We start from the raw sequence: 18,254 nt of genomic DNA on the forward strand, positions 1-18,254 counted from the left end.
AAACCATAATGCATGCGTCCATCAACAATTTCTTATTTCTCAAATGCCACCTTTAATATCCTATTCGTCATTTTCATCGGTTATAAAAATACTTTCGTTAGCATCTATATAAGTTTAAATTTTGGTAGAAAACTGATATTTTGGCCATACATTATTTGGCTGATTATATTTATACCACCATATATACTTTACTTAATTAAATCGACTTTGTGCGTGCGAAATTGGTTTTAAAATCGATTTTTTGTATTCACAAAAAGGAAATAAAGCTAATTAGATAGTTCATATAGAAGGCAACTAGGATACCGCAGTCAAAATTATTAATTCCCTACCGCCAAACTATCTTTAATCTTACCATACCCTACCATCATATGATAAGTGTTGTCAAATAAATAGAACTCATTTACTTTAGAGTATTAAATAAGATGTGATATATTTAAATAGTTAATAATAAACAAATATTTTATATGGTATAACTATTTCATATCTAAAAGATGAGATATAAAATTAAATATACATATATATCATATACTATCAATTTTTTGCATTAATGTCGAGATACTGCATTCATCTTGTAAAAATAGTCACAATTTTATTTTTGGTGTCCACAAAAAATAGTCATATTATATTTATGGACATTATTCTATAATAGATTCTTCTCAATATATTAATTTATTTATCTATTCGACCATATAATGGAACTGTTTCTCCATTTTTTTTAAAACATGCGTCATTTTTTTATGACTATTTTTACAAGATGGAGGGAATATAAATTTTTAACAAATATGATTGTGGTGTATATAAGAATCTATTATCAACAAACAAACTAATCAAGGATAGAGCGAAGCCCCGACTTCGAGTATGAACTAACGAGAATTTTATTAATTAGTATTGTATTTACATTGCATTTTATATTTTTTAATGTTGTATATATAACATTAAACTTATTATCAGACACAAGAACATAATTTTGTGGGGTTATTTTTAAGATCTTATATTCCCTCCATCCCAATTCAAGGACATATTTTTTTATTTGAACGTCCTAATTCAATAAGCCACCTCTAAGAATGGAAAGTCAACATATAACAACTATAATCACATAACTCATTATTTACATCAAATATCATTGTATCTCACAAATAATTATCAATCTTTATTTTTTTTCTTATTTTTTGGACAAATATATCCTCAAAAAAAAGTTATTTTTTTCTCTTTTATTTTATTACTCTCTCCGTCCACCAATTCGTTTTGTCATTTTGGTCCGTCCACCAATTCATATCCTATCTATTTTTAGTAATTATTTTTTTAACAAATAAATTATTTTTTCTTCAAAGTCGTATCACCTTCTCCTAGTACACGAATAAATAATATATTTTTTAAAAAAATATCGTATCACCTTCTCCTAGTACACGAATTGATGAACGAAAAAAAATATAAATTGGGGTAAAGGGAGGGAGTATATGTCCGTCGCTAAAGCTAATGTAAATGAAGTCGGACATGATGAAGCAATAAGTACGCAGTCCCTTATCCTAAAAAAAAAAAAAAAAAAAAATAGGCAGTCCCAAGAAAATTGCAATACCAAGATAAAAACTATCGCCTATCGGTAGATAAAAAAAAACATACAGTGTACCTAGACACCTTTGCTTTGTCGAACTTGACAAATTTATTTGGCAGATTTGTAATAATCCATTGCTTCTCGCCCATGCCTACGAGGACGACTTGCCTTGCGTGCCATCACACAACTGGTGAACACTCTGAAAATAAAAAAAGGCGTTATCTTTTGGAGTAGTTTGGCCGTTTGGGATCTGGGCGCTGCTTAAATTCAGCAGCAAGACTGCAAGAGCAAGATAAGAGAGAGAGAGAGAGATGGCTACAGATATGGCTGTGTTGCAGCATGCAAAGGTGGAAAATGGGTGCTGTAAGAAGGGACCAGGCTACGCTACTCCGCTTGAAGCCATGTCTGGCCCCAAGGAAACTCTAATCTATGTCACTTGTATATATACTGGTAAATTTTTAGTTTCTGCTTTTCCCCCCCTTTCTTATTGAATTTCTTCATCTTTATATTGATGTGTAGTTTTGTCATTATTTTTTCCTTTTCTTTTGGTGATTGAATGTTTGTTTCTTTGTGATTGAGGGCTGGAATTACAACCAATAATAGAAAGGAAAATTTTAGGAGATGCTTATCATAGGATTAGTGATGGGGGTCTAGTGAAACAGATTGTGTCTGATCTATCAGCAATTAACAAGAATTTACACTTAGAAGTTTAATTTATTAATGTGGTATGCTGATTTCTATATTTAATGTATTTTTCATAGTGGATAATTAGCTGAAATTGAAAAGAAAAATGCATCAGTGGCTTATGCTTAGATTTTCAAGGGGATTATCAATTGAAACACTGTAAAAGAGTTAGCAAAAAATTGGGATAAATTCTTTATTGATGCTGATCCTGATTACTTTTTGGAAACATTGGTGGCTTTGATGTTAATAGGAACTGGAAAGGAGAAGCCGGATTACCTTGCTACTGTGGATATTGATCCGAATTCGCCAACGTATTCTAAAGTCATCCACAGGCTGCCCATGCCTTGCCTCGGAGACGAACTGCACCACTCTGGATGGAATGCTTGCAGCTCTTGCCATGGAGATTCATCAGCTGCACGTCGCTATCTTGTCCTGCCTTCACTAGTGTAAGCACCGTATTTTTGTAAGTTTGACTCGTTGTACTAATAGTAATCGTGTACAAGGGATGGGTTGTTCAAGTTGTTCGTAGACACATCGTCTGGTTGTCCATTTCATTTCTACTCATGGAAGTAATCTTACCAATGTCAAATTATTAGATACCTATCATCTCTTTGCTTGCTTAATTTGTTCCAATCCTTGTAACTTGATGCTCTTATCTCAGGTCTGGGCGCATATATGCTGTTGATACTCAAAAGGATCCGAGGGCTCCATCTTTACATAAAGTCGTTGATCCCAAGGATATAATAGAGAAAACGGGGTTGGCATATCCGCACACAGCTCACTGCCTCGCGTCTGGTGATATCATGGTGTCGTGCCTTGGAGATAAAGATGGAAATGCTGAAGGAAATGGATTTCTACTCCTGGACTCGGATTTTAATGTCAAAGGAAGGTATACTAAGTTTATATCTGCTCGTGGATTTGGAAGGAATATTGTAATCCGTAGTTTGTCTGAATGATTGTGATTGCTGAACTGCGACCTTATATGGCTGCATTGAGTGAGCAATAACTACTTCATTACTTTTCTTACCTCTGGAAGCTAGTCGTGTGGTTCAATTCTGTTTTTAGAAGGCTATGAAATTAACAAATATGAATGCTCCTAATTTTACGATAGGTGGGAGAAACCAGGGCACAGCCCCCTTTACGGCTATGATTTCTGGTACCAGCCTCGACACAAGACCATGATCAGCACCTCATGGGGAGCTCCTGCTGCTTTTACCAAAGGTTTCAACCTTGAGCACGTTTCTGATGGTTTATATGGGAGACATTTGCACGTCTACAGCTGGCCCGGGGGAGAGCTGAAACAGACATTGGATCTTGGAAATACTGGCCTCCTACCTTTGGAGGTTAGTACTAGTACGCTACATTATTATTTTATGTAACATTGTCGGATGCAATATGCTATGGTGATCTTTAAACATGTGTTTCTGATGATCTATCCACAGATACGTTTCTTGCATGATCCAGCCAAGGATACCGGCTTCGTGGGGTGTGCTTTGACGAGCAATATGGTAAGGTTTTTCAAGAAGCCGGATGAGACTTGGGGTCACGAGGTAGCTATATCAGTGAAGCCACTCAAGGTGCAGAATTGGATTCTACCGGAGATGCCTGGTCTTATAACTGATTTCCTCATATCTCTTGATGACCGTTTCCTCTACCTCGCCAACTGGCTTCATGGAGACATCAGACAATATAACATCCAAGATCCTGCAAATCCGCAATTGGTAGGCCAGGTATGGGTTGGAGGTTCCGTCCAGAAAGGAAGTCCTGTGGTGGTGGAGGCTGAAGATGGCACGACATATCAGACCGACGTACCAGAAGTTCAGGTACACCTCTTTTCGTTCTGAACAAAGTATGTCAATGAAATGTGAGGTCTATAGATTATCAGACAGGGGTATAATCGAGCTGAGCCGAGCCTAAGCAATGCTAAGCTCAAGCTCGACTTGTTTACTATCAAGTCAAACCCGAGCTTTATTTATAGGACATTTCTTCGAAGGCTCATGAACTTATTCAAGCCTAAACGAACTTTCTAAATAAGATTTAAATTTGAATATTAATCACATTTTATAAAAAAAACAATTATTATAATATTTTTATTATTTCATTATAATAAATAAAGTTAACTAGATATTTGATATAGTTATTACTCCTACTAATAAAAGTATGAAAGAATAAGTCATACCAAGTTCATAAATTTATGCTTACAAGCGGAGTAGTTCACTTAACGAGTTTGCTCACTGAATGGTGTCAACTGTGAAAGTGAAACTCAAGTTTGATTGATTTAGACAACAAGCTCCACTAAATGCGCTCGAGACCCGAGTAGCTCAGGTGTAGCCTCATCTCATTGCATGCACTCATACTGAACATTTTCAACAATGTAGGGGCATCAACTAAGAGGAGGGCCGCAGATGATACAGCTGAGCTTGGACGGGAAGCGGCTGTACGTTACAAACTCGTTGTTCAGCACTTGGGACCGTCAGTTTTACCCGGAGCTTGTGGAGAAAGGCGGCCACATGCTCCAGATTGATGTGGACACGGAGGGAGGAGGTCTCAAGATCAACCCTAGGTTCTTCGTGGACTTTGGAGCTGAGCCGGATGGCCCCTCCCTCGCGCATGAAATGAGGTATCCCGGTGGAGATTGCACTTCCGACATCTGGATTTGAGCTTTGCAAATACTCTTTTTCTTTTCTGGACATGCTTAATACTGGTTGCACCACCCAAATGTGATGTGATTGTATCTAGAAAAATAAGTGCAGCCATATTTGTGTTTTCATCAAACTTCATTTAATTATAGCGTTTTTGCTGGTTATCATCCGCTTTATGGTTTGTTGTTACAGTATATTGTTGGGCTGATTAATGATTTTTTTTTTTTTTAATTATAAAGTTGACATAGGACATAATACTATAGTGCAGGTAATTGTGGAACAAGAAATGAATATTGCAGAATTTGATTATCATTTGTAGGAATGACTCGAAAATGTTGATTGCAACTACTAATTATGGCCCAAATGAATATTGATGGAGCATGTACGAAAACTAAACTAACTATAGAGAAATTCTGAACTTAGTTGATAGAATGTGACAGGAAACAAACAAGACTAGCAATTGATCAAATCGAAAACGTGAAGGTGTTCGGTTATTTTGAGACAGGGAAATTGAATTGAATTGCGCACCATACCGAAATTAAATGACGTTATCCACATGATCATTAGTCTACATACATCACCAATTTTCAATATTGTGGCATTATATGGAAAATGGGTCTCAATAATGGAATTGGAAGTGCTAATAATCGTTGCAAGGCGGAATTAAGAAGTTACAAACTAAATTACGTTTATAAGTCCAAAATAAAATCAAACAAATGCCAGTCAGCATTATTTAGAGGTTCTATCAATTGCTACTTTTATATAAACTCAACCAAAAATTCCAAAAAGTAAAGATCACAATAGGGTAGCGTTTAAAGAGAATTTTGACAAATCTGGAAAAAGTAGCAATAGTTGAGTGACAAATTTATATGATATCATCTCTACTTCTTCTTTTTTTTTTGTTTGAATCAATCATCTCTACTTCTTTGATAACACATCATACATCTTCCTCTCTCTCATAAAGTAACAAACAATTAAAAAGTGTGTATTCACCTTGATATATTATCCTCCATTGTCCTATTAGTAGTGTCGCAGTTATTATATTGGATAATTTTATTCATAGCCCCATTAATAATAGGATAATTTTATTCATAGCCCCCAATCTATTCAATACAGCTATCTATTAAAAATAATAATAAAAAATAATTATAAATTTACTATTTTACCTTTTAACTTGTAGCTTAACATTAAAAGCGATTTTAATAAGCTAAATTAAATTTCAAACTTTATAGCCCCCAGCCACCATATATTAGACTGTCTATCGCCGCAGACATTGGAGACTTGTTCAATTCCCCTTAGGGCTCGTTTGGTTTTCAGTAAAGGATTATGTAGGATAATTTGTAATCAGGATATTTAGCGTGGATAATGACAGATTATTAATACTGAGTTGGTGTTTGCTATTATGGCTAAATACAGAATATCATGGTTTAAGTTAATCCTAGGGGGGAGGTGGTATTATTAATCCTAAGAAATCTGGATTAATAATACTGGGTCGTGAGATTAAATCGGGTCATCCGCATTATTACTAAATAATACCAAACATTAGACTGATCTGTACTAAATTAGCTAATACAGTGTATTAGCCAATATCAAACACGCCCTAAAAATCACTTTTTTTCTGACGGAGTAATGCATACAAGCATGTTTTAGACATTGTGAAAAACATGTGAAAATTATATGGGATCCTCACTAATGGGTTTGATGCGATTGACAATTATGAAGCCATAGAAAACAACCTTTGCATTCTCGACGAACCTATTCTGCTGATTTACTCCGCTGATTCTCGAAAGAAACACCAAAAACAGAATTGAAAAAAAAAAAGTCATGGCTATACAGATTAATTTGTTAAATTGAAGATGGATTTTGGAATATAACTTATGAAACTTATATTTTTGAGAGATAAGTATGTGAAAGATGCAGATATGAAGATTAAAGATTTTAACTCAAAAGATATAATCACTGAACAAGGACTTTGAACTCAACAAAAAAACAATGCAATTGCTAGGGCTTTGCATTCGTTTTGCCAATTGTGGACTGATGCATGATTACAAGAAAATAAACTGCATTTTTCACTTTGAATTTGATCTTGGATCTTATCTCCCTTGGTGCAACACAGTTGTTAGGTAATGGATCGACAATGGTGATGCGTAAAAAAAGAAACAGAAAGATGAAGATGAAAAATTGGGGGCTATAATAAAGATTCGAAATTAATTTAATTACAAAATGAATTATTCTTAATTTAAGGGTTATGGGCTATAGGTTAAATAGTAAATTTGTAATTATTTATTATTATTATTTAAATGGAAGGCTATAGTGAGTAAAATAGAGACTATGAATATAATTATCCTTAATAATATCACGTACATTTTTTAGTAAATAATTAATTATTTAAATATTATTAATGGTGGGCCAACTCACTTCGATTCAAAATGACAAAAAATGAAATTTCACTAATCTCCAAAATCAGTTACTGCGAATGAAATAAAGATATGTACACTGTTAAAACAAACAACAAACAACTAATCAAACCACCCAGTAGAAACACAAGGATTTAACAAAATAGTAATCTGATACACTTAAATTTTGAAATTGATCTTCTACAACTCAAAATTCTTACTATGTCGTGCATTTGGAACAACTACTTTGCGCCACTTGAGGAATCTGCCAGCAGTTTAACAATACTCAAATGCCCACCATCTTTATTAGCAACTGTCACAACTTTCATCTCATTGCAGTGGTTTATAAACTTGCTCACCTCCTCAATCACACAATGCATTAAAAAAAACATAAACATAAATCTGCTTTGCTGAAATGAGAGCTAAGATGTGGAGTAACAATTATCACTTATCACAAAGCTACAACTACCTAATCTTGGAATGTTAAAAAGAAGTAGCCTGGATTGGTAAGACCATTTATAGAAGTTAGTGTCCATAATTTATCCTGTTTAATTGCTAACACGTCGATCTATAATCCTTTTCTTGTCGACTTATCCCCTCTGGAATTTAGATTGGTGAGTGTTTTTCACTTTTCTAATAGCATCCTAACACAGAACATTGAGCAGGCGCATCGACTTCAAGTCTTTTCTACACAACATCTTAATTGTTGAACGCTGGTCTTAACAGATTTTATTGAGCACAATCTTAAGTAAGAACTCAGGTGAAGACATGCATGCTCTTATCATCAAACCACATTAAGGCCATGATGGGTTTTAAACAATACATTCAACTAAGAGAATGAGCTTGACTAGGTTGATAAAGCACAACCTTCGATGATCCTTGAGTGAACTGAGCAACTTTTGTTATTGCCTTTTGGATGTGATGCATCAGAAAGTGTATTATGTATGAAATAAACCAGGAAACATAATACAGAAATATGGTTTGCAAGAACGAACTAAGAAGACAACAATCTCAAGAAGCAACAAATATGGCACAATTTTTGTCTAATTAAGCTACTGTGGCAACACTTGCACACGTGAATCAATTTCGGTAGACAGACCTACCAAGTCCAAGCGTAGTGGAATGCAGAAATTAAAGGTTTTTGTTATAACACCCCGAGTAGAACTCATCCCCAAAAGCCGACTATTCAGGAGGATGCTCAAGGTGTTATAAACCCAATGCACCCGGATCATAACATTTTTGAAAGCTACAGAAATTTTAGAATTCATGACCTAACAAAAGTCATCAATTTTCTAATCAAAAGAAAGCTACCACACCAGAAAGAGTAATAGACTGTTTTTACAACAAGAAACAAGAGTCTCCATACAACAAAACAAGAATAAATAATAAACAAAATTGAAACGAAAATGAAAACATACCCTATCGGCATCCATCTCTTTGGTGACCTTTGATGGCTTCGCCACTTTCTTCCCTTCATAAATTTCCGATAACATGGTTAAATAAGACTAGAAACGGTATAAATTCATATAATCGTGTGCTTTGTGATGTGAGTTACCCTTTCGCGTATGGGTGATTTTGCCATGCCGATTGAGAGGAATTGATTTGTTTTTCTTCTGCCCTTTGAAGAGATTTCCCTTCTGCGTCATTTTCCCCTCCCCCTCTCTTTCTTCTGCGGATATGAATTTCGAATTCTAGAGTTTTAGAGATTACAGCTCTAGGGTTTCTGTGGAGAATCAGGGAAGAGAAATAAATTGAGGGGCAGTTTGTGCCGACTTAATTTTTCATCCAGACCGATTCGAATCGAATTATTCGCTCAAATCAAACTTAAACCGAATTACCACTAATAAACTGTTAATTATTAGGATATTGAATACACCATAGCTATACAAGGGATGTATCAAGATGTTTACATCAAATGCTAAAAAGAACAAAGGAACACTAAAGGTGCAACATGTTAGCAATGTATAGACTAAGCACCCTAGAACATATTACTCTCATAGTGACATAGATTAACATAAATGATCATTATCTTGCATCTCAATAGGTACTTGAACAAAACTTCACCAACAAAGATAACTTTTATAAAATTTGCTTCTGTAAATTCGATCTTGTAGGATTCCAATTAAAGTTCACATTGTCTTGCAAATTGAACTATTAAACGAAGAATATGAGCAATAACAAAATTTAATAAGCTACTTTAAAGAGATACACCTTCACCTTCCTCTCTTCTATGTTCTTCCAAATATTCCCAGGCTCCCAGCTATGGCCAGAATAATGACGATAGCTATCTAGAAATACATGGAGAGTTAGGCCAAAAATCAGTTTGATATCTATTACTCCCTCCGTCCCACGAAGCATGACACAGTTTCCTTTTTGGTCTGTCTCACGAAGCATGACACGTTTCTAAAAATGGCAAAAAATTTACCCTTCATTCACATTTTCACTTTTTCACATACCACACTTAACACACAAAATACCAATTTCTTAATTTATGTGCCGAAAAGAAGTGTGTCATGCTTCATGGGACGGAGGGAGTAATAAACAAGCAAAGTAATACAACTTACAGAAATAAAATGTATGGCCGATATAATGATTTTCGCATAAGGCATGACACTACATCATCATGAATCTCTCTTACATTTTATTATGAAAACTAAAGCTATAGACACAAATTCGGGATGAACTTTATGATAGCATCTCAAGAATCATCCATATATTTTCCAAGGAAGCAATAGCAGACCTATATAGGGAAGAGCTATCGTGAGAGTATCTCTTAAAATAAGAAATAAGAACTAGGAAAAATGTATGAATTTTATGTAGAACACGTATGAATTCGCTGTATAAAGGTATATGAATTGCGAAAAATAAATTTTTGCTACCTTTGGGATTCGAACTCAGGACCATGAATTCATCCAATAGGATGATGAATCAACCGTAGATCTTGATGATCTAAGAGCTGAAAACGATTCTTATTTTATATCTTAAAAAGTGTACTTATTTTAGCCCTCCCCTATATATATGTTTAAGAAAGAACCACTAAATAAAAGAATAACGGAGAACCATTTTCAGCCATTCGATCATCAAGATCTACGGTGGATGCATCATCTTGTTGGATGAATGCAGATCCTGAGTTCGAATCCTGAAGGGAGCAATTTTTATTACTTTTTAGTGCATTAATTTTAACAGCGAATGCATTAATTTTTACAGTGTATGTATTAGATTTGATGGTTCTCACGTTCTCACAAATAATGTAGTTCTCTCTAGAACCACACGCTATATATATATATATATATATATATATATACATAAAAACCAAGTGCAGCCATGTTTGGCCATTTTCCCGCCAAAAAAATCCAACATTTGTCCAATGTGTAATTAGCTATGAAGTACAATATCATTATTTATCCAATGTACATAATCTAAAATTGAAATCTGATATTAAAAAGTTAATTCACGTCTCGGAGCCCAAGATTAACATCCAACGATTTGTTGGGTAAACATAAAATTAATAGTCCAATACAACAAACTATTGGATAATCAGAAATTTTGATGGTTACTAAACAATGAGATTTGGAGGTTGGATTCCAGAATTGAATTCAATGCTTAGTCTCGAAGTTTCACCCCCCACATTTCAGATTTGCAGTCAATTTACCTGCTATTAGCCGTTGGGCTGGGGAGATGTCGGCAGCGGCCATAAAGTCGCTGGACGAATGGGCCGAGGCCGGAGGAAGCATGATGACGAAAATTAATGGGTTGTGCAGTGGCGCACTGAGGCGAAGCGGGATGCAGGGTGCTGGTGCAGAGATTTAGAGGTCAAGTGAGGCTGGCGACGACAACCGGAGGAGGCGAGCGGCGTCGACCGGCGGGAAACAGAGATAGATGGTAGCGTGAGAAATTTAGAGGGTGTGCGTCTGTAAACCTAATATGGAGATGGTCTTTTTATAACAATTTATATTAGGGCTAAATGCCGTTAAATCCTATAATTATATGCGTGATCACTATTTTATTAGCGACAATAACTGCAACTAAACAGTGTAATTGTAGCATGAAAACAGTAAGCAGAGTATCGTATCCACAAGGACTGAAATAACGAAATAACTTTATCTATTTCCTAAACAAACTATCACAATAGACAGACAATCAGAACAAATGAGAATATTAACTTAAAACTAAAATTCCAAACAATAGCAAAGACAACGCAGGTAAATAAATCAGATAATAAAAACAACTGATCCTAGGGTAGTAAATTCATCAACTAAATCCACATAATCAATCTATTAATCATAATAACCAATTTAATCCAGTTATGATGAGAGATCACAATTATAATCAATTACTCTCGTAAGAGCAGCAAAGATCGTAGATTAATAAACTATCTATCTCCGTCAGGTCTCAACATAATCTACTAACTCCCAATAGCTCCTAAGAATAGCTCTATATGATCCACCTATCTCTGTCAGGTTTCAAGGTTAAAATCATATCATACATTCCTGAATCCGCTAAACAGTTATCTCCGTCAAGTCTCAAACCGAATAGATATACATACAAACTATTGATCAGATAATTTACAAGAAATCACGCACCAGGAATTGTGAATCATAAACTGGAAGGCAAAAAAGTATTAACAAATTAAACACATGAATTTAGTTAACTATTTACAAACCCTATAATCAGCTAAAGAAAACTAGCCAGATATGGTAAAAGAAAACATAAACATAATTAAAAAGAACGTAATTGTAAAAACTGAATTAAATAAAACTCTGATGAACAATCTTGAATCTTCAATCCTTGCAGAATTCTGATCCAAGCTCTAAAAACTAGAAAGCAATGAAAAACTAAAGCTATGAAACTGAAAAACTAAAGATGTGAACCTTAAATAGGTCAAAAGATGACCTATATATAGGCACAGGAGATAAATACAGTACAGAGCTCGAAAATACTGATAAAATCCAAAAATCCCGCAAAATTCCGAAAATTCAGAAATACCCGTCGGGCACTATTCACTGTTGCACGCGACTTTCTTGTTTCGGCCATATCTTCCTCGTCCGAACTCGGATTTGCAAACCGTTTGCGCCTAGGAACTCGTATCGAGACGATCTACAACTTTCATTAAGACAATCGGTCCAAATTCAGACTCTATATTTCTGTAAAATTCATCATAGTACAAGCAAGTAACATATTTTACAAGATAAAACAATTTAAGCATAAAACAATAATCAAACACTCAATTTCCTATAAAATTAACATCATATGAACATTAAAAACCATGGAAACATGAGTGTTATCAATGCGTTTTCGCGTTTTGCATCAATTTCAGAAATTCTGCCACAGTATATCCCAACTAAGTCTTGAATCGCGATTTGCATTCGGCGAAGAATTTCGGCGACCTAACTTAATCTACGTGTCAAAAATTTTGATGGCAAGGCGGAATAACGTCTACATGATTCATTTTTTTTAATAAATGACGTGTTGTGAAACGACGTCGTTTCAAGCTCGGTCTTCTCTCTAATCTGCACCAGAACGTCGATCTCCCTGCTGAGGGTCGGCGAGGCTGTACTGCCACCCCTTGATCTCTCTTCTCAATTCTAAATCCGCTGCTGAGTCCCAACTTACATCGTTTCTCAAACACGCACGACCCACCTCCCTCTTTCTCGTGAGTTCCGCTACTGCCGTCCGCCTCTCGAATCCAGCTGTCGACTGTTGTCGGCGCCACATCCTTGCCCAACGACCTCTCCGAATACCCACACTCAAGGCAGATGGGCAAACCCTAATTCTTCCAATTTAGGGGTCGCCACCGTTGTGGCTTCTTCTCCGACGAATGGGTCGGTTTCTCTCTCTCTCTCTCACACACACACACTGAAATCGAACCCGTCGTTGCCTTTCTCTCAAATCTAGCGATACTTGTTGTTCCTGAGGTTCGTCGGACGTCGGCGTCCTCCTCTTCCTTTGAGAGAAAGCTCCGACGATGGTGAGGTGCGAGAGCTCCGCCGTTGCCGGAAGGCCGCCACCCTCGTTCCCCTCTCACAAACCATCTCATCTATATCTCTATTCCTCAATCCAACCCTAGAACCCTAATTCAACAAAACAACGTCGTTTTGTGACTAATAATTTCCAAGAAACGTGAGGCAAAACGACGTCGCTTTGATAGTCCGGTTGCGAAGTCAGCTTCAATTTTGCCGAAAAAATACATAGAGTGTAAAAACCGATTCCAAAACTTAGTTGGAATATACTGTGGCAGAAAATCTGAAACTGATGCAAAATGTGAAAGCGCATATAATTATAAGATTTAGCGGTATTTAGTCCTTTATATTAAGTTAAGAGGTTGTGATGCTTTTTAATTAATCATGATTAAGAAAGTCAAAAGGTTAAAATAAAAATGCGGCGGAAGCATGCAACAATAGACATAGGGTAGGGGTAGAACTACTTTTCATTTTATAATTTTATAATGTTTTTATTGTTAAGTTTAATTAATTTTTAAAAATTTGAGCTTATGAACTTTTATTAATACTATAATGTGAATTTTTAAGAGCCTAAAATTGTAATATGAAGTATGGGCTATTAATTTTATTTTGTAAAAGCAAAAATTATTTTATAAATACATTCTTAAAAAGTTACTTTGTCTTTTTCTATTTTATTATAAATTAGTTATTTTATAACATTTATTCCTACATTTTGTAACTTATAAAAAGCAGCAAATATGTAAATCAAACTATCACACTTCACTTTATAGTATTGTGCGTAACTAATAGATTTACCCTTTTCTTAATTTCTAATAATTCATTTATTATCTCCTAGGGCCTAGGGGACACCAAGTGTTGCGACCTCTTGTGTGTGAACAGTGAAGTCCCCCGTTCAAACTCCACTGCTCCCCCTTCTCAACTCCTCCAAGTTAAAAAAAAAAAAAAAATCATTTATTTAGTTCTCTCAAAAAAAAATTCATTTATTTAGTAGGGTGAGTATTTAAGAAGAAAAGGGTAAACGATGGAGTAATAACCAAGAGAGCCTCAGAAAAGTACATCATTAGTTAGGAAAAATAAGTGGTTTGCAACATTGTGATACTGATGCAGGCTGAGAGCTCTGCTAGCCATGGAACCCCCGCTCACAAGCTGCTGTTTTATACCGTTGGATGATTATTCACTAACATTTCCATTTTCAAGCATTAACATCCCAATCCCAAATGCCTGACATCATTCATCACTCCCCAAGTTTATACGATTTCAAATCACAAAATGTCTGAATCCAGTATTCGGCTGAACGATTCTACTCAGCTCATACCCGATTACTCGAATAACCCATTTTTCTTTCCCGGTGGAATATTCCTGGATTCTAGCGCAATTCCTTCGTCAATTATCAATAAAATTGTCGGCGAAGTTTCTTGTTACAGTCGCCCCGTGCAATCTCGGAGAAAACGGGGCGAGTTTTTGTGTTTAAGTTTGTCTGTTAAAGGGAAAGATAGAGCAATTAGCAACTCGGCGGAATCTGCGGGAAGTAGTGAGCGTAATGAGGCGGTTGGCAGGGCCGTGACGAAGCCGGAAAAGGGGGTCAAGATTAGGCTAAGGGGCCAGGGGGCGATGAACACTACCAAGCATTTGTGCGCTGGTGCTGTGGCTGCAATGGTTTCAAGGTCTGTCCCCTATCCTTTTTTTGTGTTTTAGTTTTTTAATTATGTTTTTGTAATGTTACTAAGATATTCTACTTCTGGAAATTTATACTATAAATTTGTTATGAGTTTCTTCCATCACAAAGAGTTGGAAACTTTATTGGATATTGTACTATGATGAAAAAGCAATTGATTATATTTCACCTTCCAGTAATGTTCTGCAAGAAACAGATTTTGTCTGATTTAACATGTAGAAGAAGACATTGGGATGCCAAACCTACAATTTGTATTTGTATTGCTAGAGCAGCATTGTGCTGATGAAATTTTGTTCAAACAGAACTTGTCTTGCTCCACTCGAGAGGCTGAAGTTGGAGTATATAGTTCGTGGCGAGAAAGGGGACTTGTACATGCTCATCAAAAGAATAGCAACCACGCAAGGCTTGAGAGGCTTTTGGAAGGGAAATTTTGTTAACATACTGCGCACTGCACCTTTCAAGGCAATTAATTTCTGTGCTTATGATACATACAGAAAGCAGCTTCTAAAATTATCCGGAAATGAGGAAACCACGAATTCTGAGAGATTTATTGCGGGTGCTGCAGCTGGTATCACAGCTACTGTCCTCTGCTTGCCCCTGGATACTGTGAGTGGCAATCCTTGAAGTGCTCTAGTCATGTAGTTTTAATTATTCGGGTCATTAATTCTGTCACAATTTGTAACACTCCTCTTCGCTAAGCCGCTTTGTTTCTACAGGAGAAATTCTGAGTGTCCTTTATGCAAAATGATTTCAGAAATAAGTCTAGTTTTTTCTCATAAGCACCACCACTTTTTATTTGTGGAATCCATCCTTTTGTTGTAGGTAAATACCGGTGTTTCAAGAAATTCGAACTACATACTCGTGTATATTTGGTGCAAAATGGATTGAAAGGAAGGCTAGTAGATAATGTTTACCAGAGAGCATGTTTTCTGTACTTTGATGTAAAAGAAGAGAGTTTAGTGAAGTCGGTGGAAGAAATTCACTTTATTTCCCTCTCTCTCTCTCTCTCTGACAAATACTCTGCATTTGTCAATGAATGAAACCTTAGTCAAACTATGTTAGCAAAGTGCTTCTATAATAATGCTAAGTACAAAATGCTAAATGGCTCTACTCCCATCAGAGAATGGAAGGTGGGATGAAATCGTTCATGTGCTACTTTTGGTCCTACCTGAATAGAATTTACAATTATGTATGTTATTCTCTTTATCGAGAGAAAAATCCTTGACGTCACATAGAAATCAAAATTTTGTATCTGGTCAAGAGGTGACAGTACTAATACTATACTTGCTTCAGATCCGGACCAGGCTTGTGGCACCTGGGGGGGAATTACTGGGTGGAGTTATTGGCGCTTTTCGACATGTTGTTCAAAATGAAGGGGCTCTTTCTCTTTACAAGGGGTTATTGCCCTCAATTCTAAGCATGGCACCCTCAGGTGCAGTGTTTTATGGCGTATATGACATATTGAAATCAGCTTATCTGCATTCACCTGATGGAAGAAAGAGAATTCAGAATTTGAAAAAACAGCATCAAGAATTGAATGCTTTTGAGCAGCTGGAATTGGGACCGGTGAGAACTCTATTACACGGTGCCATTGCAGGTGCTTGTGCTGAAGCTGCTACCTACCCATTTGAGGTCGTGAGAAGGCAGCTCCAACTGCAAGGCCGTGCAACTAGGTTGGGTACATTTGCAACTTGTGCCAAGATAGTTGAGCAAGGCGGTGTCCCTGCTCTTTATGCAGGTCTTATTCCCAGCTTATTACAGGTACATCTTACAGTATTTACCTTATTTCTCCCCTTCTTTGAAATGTTGACACAAAGCTTCTCCTCATTATGCCTAAGATCATTTGTTTCTCTTTGTTGGGACTCTTCCATAATTTTCTTGAATAGTAGAAACGAAATCTACGGATATTGTTTTCATGGTTCTGTTTATCCTTCTTATTTTGCATCTGAATGAATTCAGACACAAATGTACTTGTTATGTGACTGAAGCACAGGCTTCGTTAAGTAATATGCTTATGATTTGGGATACCCGGAGAAAGTAAGAAACCTAGGCAGCAGATAGCTAGAATTCCATTACACTACCTCATGAACTTGAATATAGTGCCTATTGAATCACTGAATCACCAAAACTCAATTAGCTAATTTTTATTCAACCTACTTATTGATGACTGCGTGTACATTGTATCAGAAAATTCTATATGGAATATCTGTTTCGATCTGTCATTTGTGCTTGCATACTCTTTTGCACCTCCAAAATAGATGTATGGAATATCAGTAAAATAGAGTAGATGGTTGGAAGTAGAGTTTAAATTCTGCTGTAAAAATAGAGATGTCTTCTGTAAAATACATGCAACCCTTGATTGTTGCGTTGTTCATGTCTGGCTTGAATTATTTAATCATTCTCTATGGTTTGTTAATTGAGTTGAGGAGAATTAATGATGATTTGTGTAAAATATAGTGCATATGTTGATCACATACCTTATTGGTTGTATGTCAGGTATTACCTTCGGCTTCAATAAGCTTCTTTGTTTACGAGTTCATGAAGATTGTTCTAAAGGTTGGATGAAGTGACAAAGTAGTGACAGGAATTTAATTTGGAAATTCATATATTATTGGTGGGGAAGAACAGCATGTTATTCTCGCTGCTAAAAATCTCTTCCAGCATGATTCATTATGACTGTTGTAGTGCTTTTCTTGTTGATTTGGTGTACCCTCACATGTATAGTACTCACTCCGGTGATTAGGGCTGAGCTTTCCACCGATTTGAACACAATATTAACATCATACCACTCAATAACAAATTGAAAACTTAGACAATCTTTGAAATAAGTTGTTGTATCAGATACTAAAAATCATGTATCAATAAGAACAATGGTGGAGCTAGATTTTCAATCCATGGGGTTCAATTTTTTTAATGAAATTAATAATTAAATAAAATGTGTTCATTTCACCAAAATATTGATTCAACTTTATTTTTATGCCAATTATAGTGTAAAACAACTCAATTCGATAATAGTGGAGATAATTAATATGTATATTTTTTTTTACTTTTTTATAATGATATTTATAAAATTATTAAAGTACTACTTTTTCTAAAAATTTCAAGGAGATCCAGTAACCCCCTTGGTCACCCCTAGCTCCGTCGCCGATTAAGAATATACTTTTTTTTGAAGCAACAAAGGGGATTATATATTGCTTCAAATCCAAATGTACAATATCAAGAAGCCAATTCGGAAAATCAACTTACAGACCATTACATCCTGATAGGCCAAAGCAAGTTTAGCTAGCTCATGAGCCGCCTCATTTGCATATCTACGAACATGACATAAGTCAAGCATCAAAACTG

At 35.8% G+C, this 18,254-nt stretch overlaps 3 protein-coding genes across 6 annotated transcripts; 2 read left to right on the plus strand and 1 right to left on the minus strand.

Moving 5' to 3' along the window:
* The first annotated feature begins 1,464 nt into the window (after nt 1–1,464).
* On the plus strand, nt 1,465–5,048 carry LOC131001329 (selenium-binding protein 1-like). Its single transcript, XM_057927692.1, has 6 exons — nt 1,465–2,002; nt 2,487–2,682; nt 2,898–3,125; nt 3,348–3,579; nt 3,679–4,059; nt 4,615–5,048. The coding sequence occupies exons 1-6, from the start codon at nt 1,864–1,866 to the stop codon at nt 4,894–4,896; spliced, it is 1,458 nt and encodes a 485-aa protein (XP_057783675.1). The 5' UTR covers nt 1,465–1,863; the 3' UTR covers nt 4,897–5,048.
* A 1,753-nt stretch (nt 5,049–6,801) lies between these two features.
* Nucleotides 6,802–9,526, minus strand: LOC131001330 (uncharacterized). 3 transcript variants are annotated; one of them, XM_057927694.1, is made up of 4 exons: nt 9,492–9,526; nt 8,830–8,997; nt 8,693–8,745; nt 7,396–8,545 (listed from the first exon to the last, which is right to left on the minus strand). In XM_057927694.1, the coding sequence occupies exons 2-4, from the start codon at nt 8,918–8,920 to the stop codon at nt 8,327–8,329; spliced, it is 363 nt and encodes a 120-aa protein (XP_057783677.1). In that variant the 5' UTR covers nt 8,921–8,997; nt 9,492–9,526; the 3' UTR covers nt 7,396–8,326. The 3 variants fall into 3 exon arrangements, with proteins under 3 accessions (XP_057783678.1, XP_057783677.1, XP_057783676.1); XM_057927695.1 differs by having other exon boundaries at nt 6,802–7,636; nt 8,830–9,520; XM_057927693.1 differs by having other exon boundaries at nt 8,830–9,520.
* Nucleotides 9,527–14,246: 4,720 nt separating this feature from the next.
* On the plus strand, nt 14,247–17,734 carry LOC131001331 (probable mitochondrial adenine nucleotide transporter BTL3). Of its 2 annotated transcripts, XM_057927697.1 has the most exons (4): nt 14,247–14,898; nt 15,212–15,515; nt 16,203–16,670; nt 17,406–17,734. In XM_057927697.1, the coding sequence occupies exons 1-4, from the start codon at nt 14,504–14,506 to the stop codon at nt 17,472–17,474; spliced, it is 1,236 nt and encodes a 411-aa protein (XP_057783680.1). In that variant the 5' UTR covers nt 14,247–14,503; the 3' UTR covers nt 17,475–17,734. The 2 variants fall into 2 exon arrangements, with proteins under 2 accessions (XP_057783680.1, XP_057783679.1); XM_057927696.1 differs by having other exon boundaries at nt 14,271–14,898; nt 16,203–17,734.
* The last annotated feature ends 520 nt before the right edge of the window (nt 17,735–18,254 follow it).

Source organism: Salvia miltiorrhiza, chromosome 8 (genome assembly GCF_028751815.1).
Source record: "Salvia miltiorrhiza cultivar Shanhuang (shh) chromosome 8, IMPLAD_Smil_shh, whole genome shotgun sequence".
Classification (NCBI taxonomy): Eukaryota; Viridiplantae; Streptophyta; class Magnoliopsida; order Lamiales; family Lamiaceae; genus Salvia; species Salvia miltiorrhiza.

Bases quoted from the DNA above. Each gene is read 5' to 3' on its own strand.
- LOC131001329 (XM_057927692.1), top strand. From the start codon at position 1,864: ATGGCTACAGATATGGCTGTGTTGCAGCATGCAAAGGTGGAAAATGGG. The intron at 2,683-2,897 runs GTAAGCACCGTA...CTCTTATCTCAG, and splicing joins CTTGTCCTGCCTTCACTAGT to GTCTGGGCGCATATATGCTG. The intron at 3,126-3,347 runs GTATACTAAGTT...ATTTTACGATAG, and splicing joins GATTTTAATGTCAAAGGAAG to GTGGGAGAAACCAGGGCACA.
- LOC131001330 (XM_057927694.1), bottom strand. From the start codon at position 8,920: ATGACGCAGAAGGGAAATCTCTTCAAAGGGCAGAAGAAAAACAAATCA. The intron at 8,746-8,829 runs GTAACTCACATC...AAATTTATGAAG, and splicing joins AATCACCCATACGCGAAAGG to GGAAGAAAGTGGCGAAGCCA. The intron at 8,546-8,692 runs GTATGTTTTCAT...GACTTTTGTTAG, and splicing joins AAGAGATGGATGCCGATAGG to GTCATGAATTCTAAAATTTC.
- LOC131001331 (XM_057927696.1), top strand. From the start codon at position 14,504: ATGTCTGAATCCAGTATTCGGCTGAACGATTCTACTCAGCTCATACCC. The intron at 14,899-15,211 runs GTCTGTCCCCTA...TTGTTCAAACAG, and splicing joins GTGGCTGCAATGGTTTCAAG to AACTTGTCTTGCTCCACTCG. The intron at 15,516-16,202 runs GTGAGTGGCAAT...TACTTGCTTCAG, and splicing joins TCTGCTTGCCCCTGGATACT to ATCCGGACCAGGCTTGTGGC.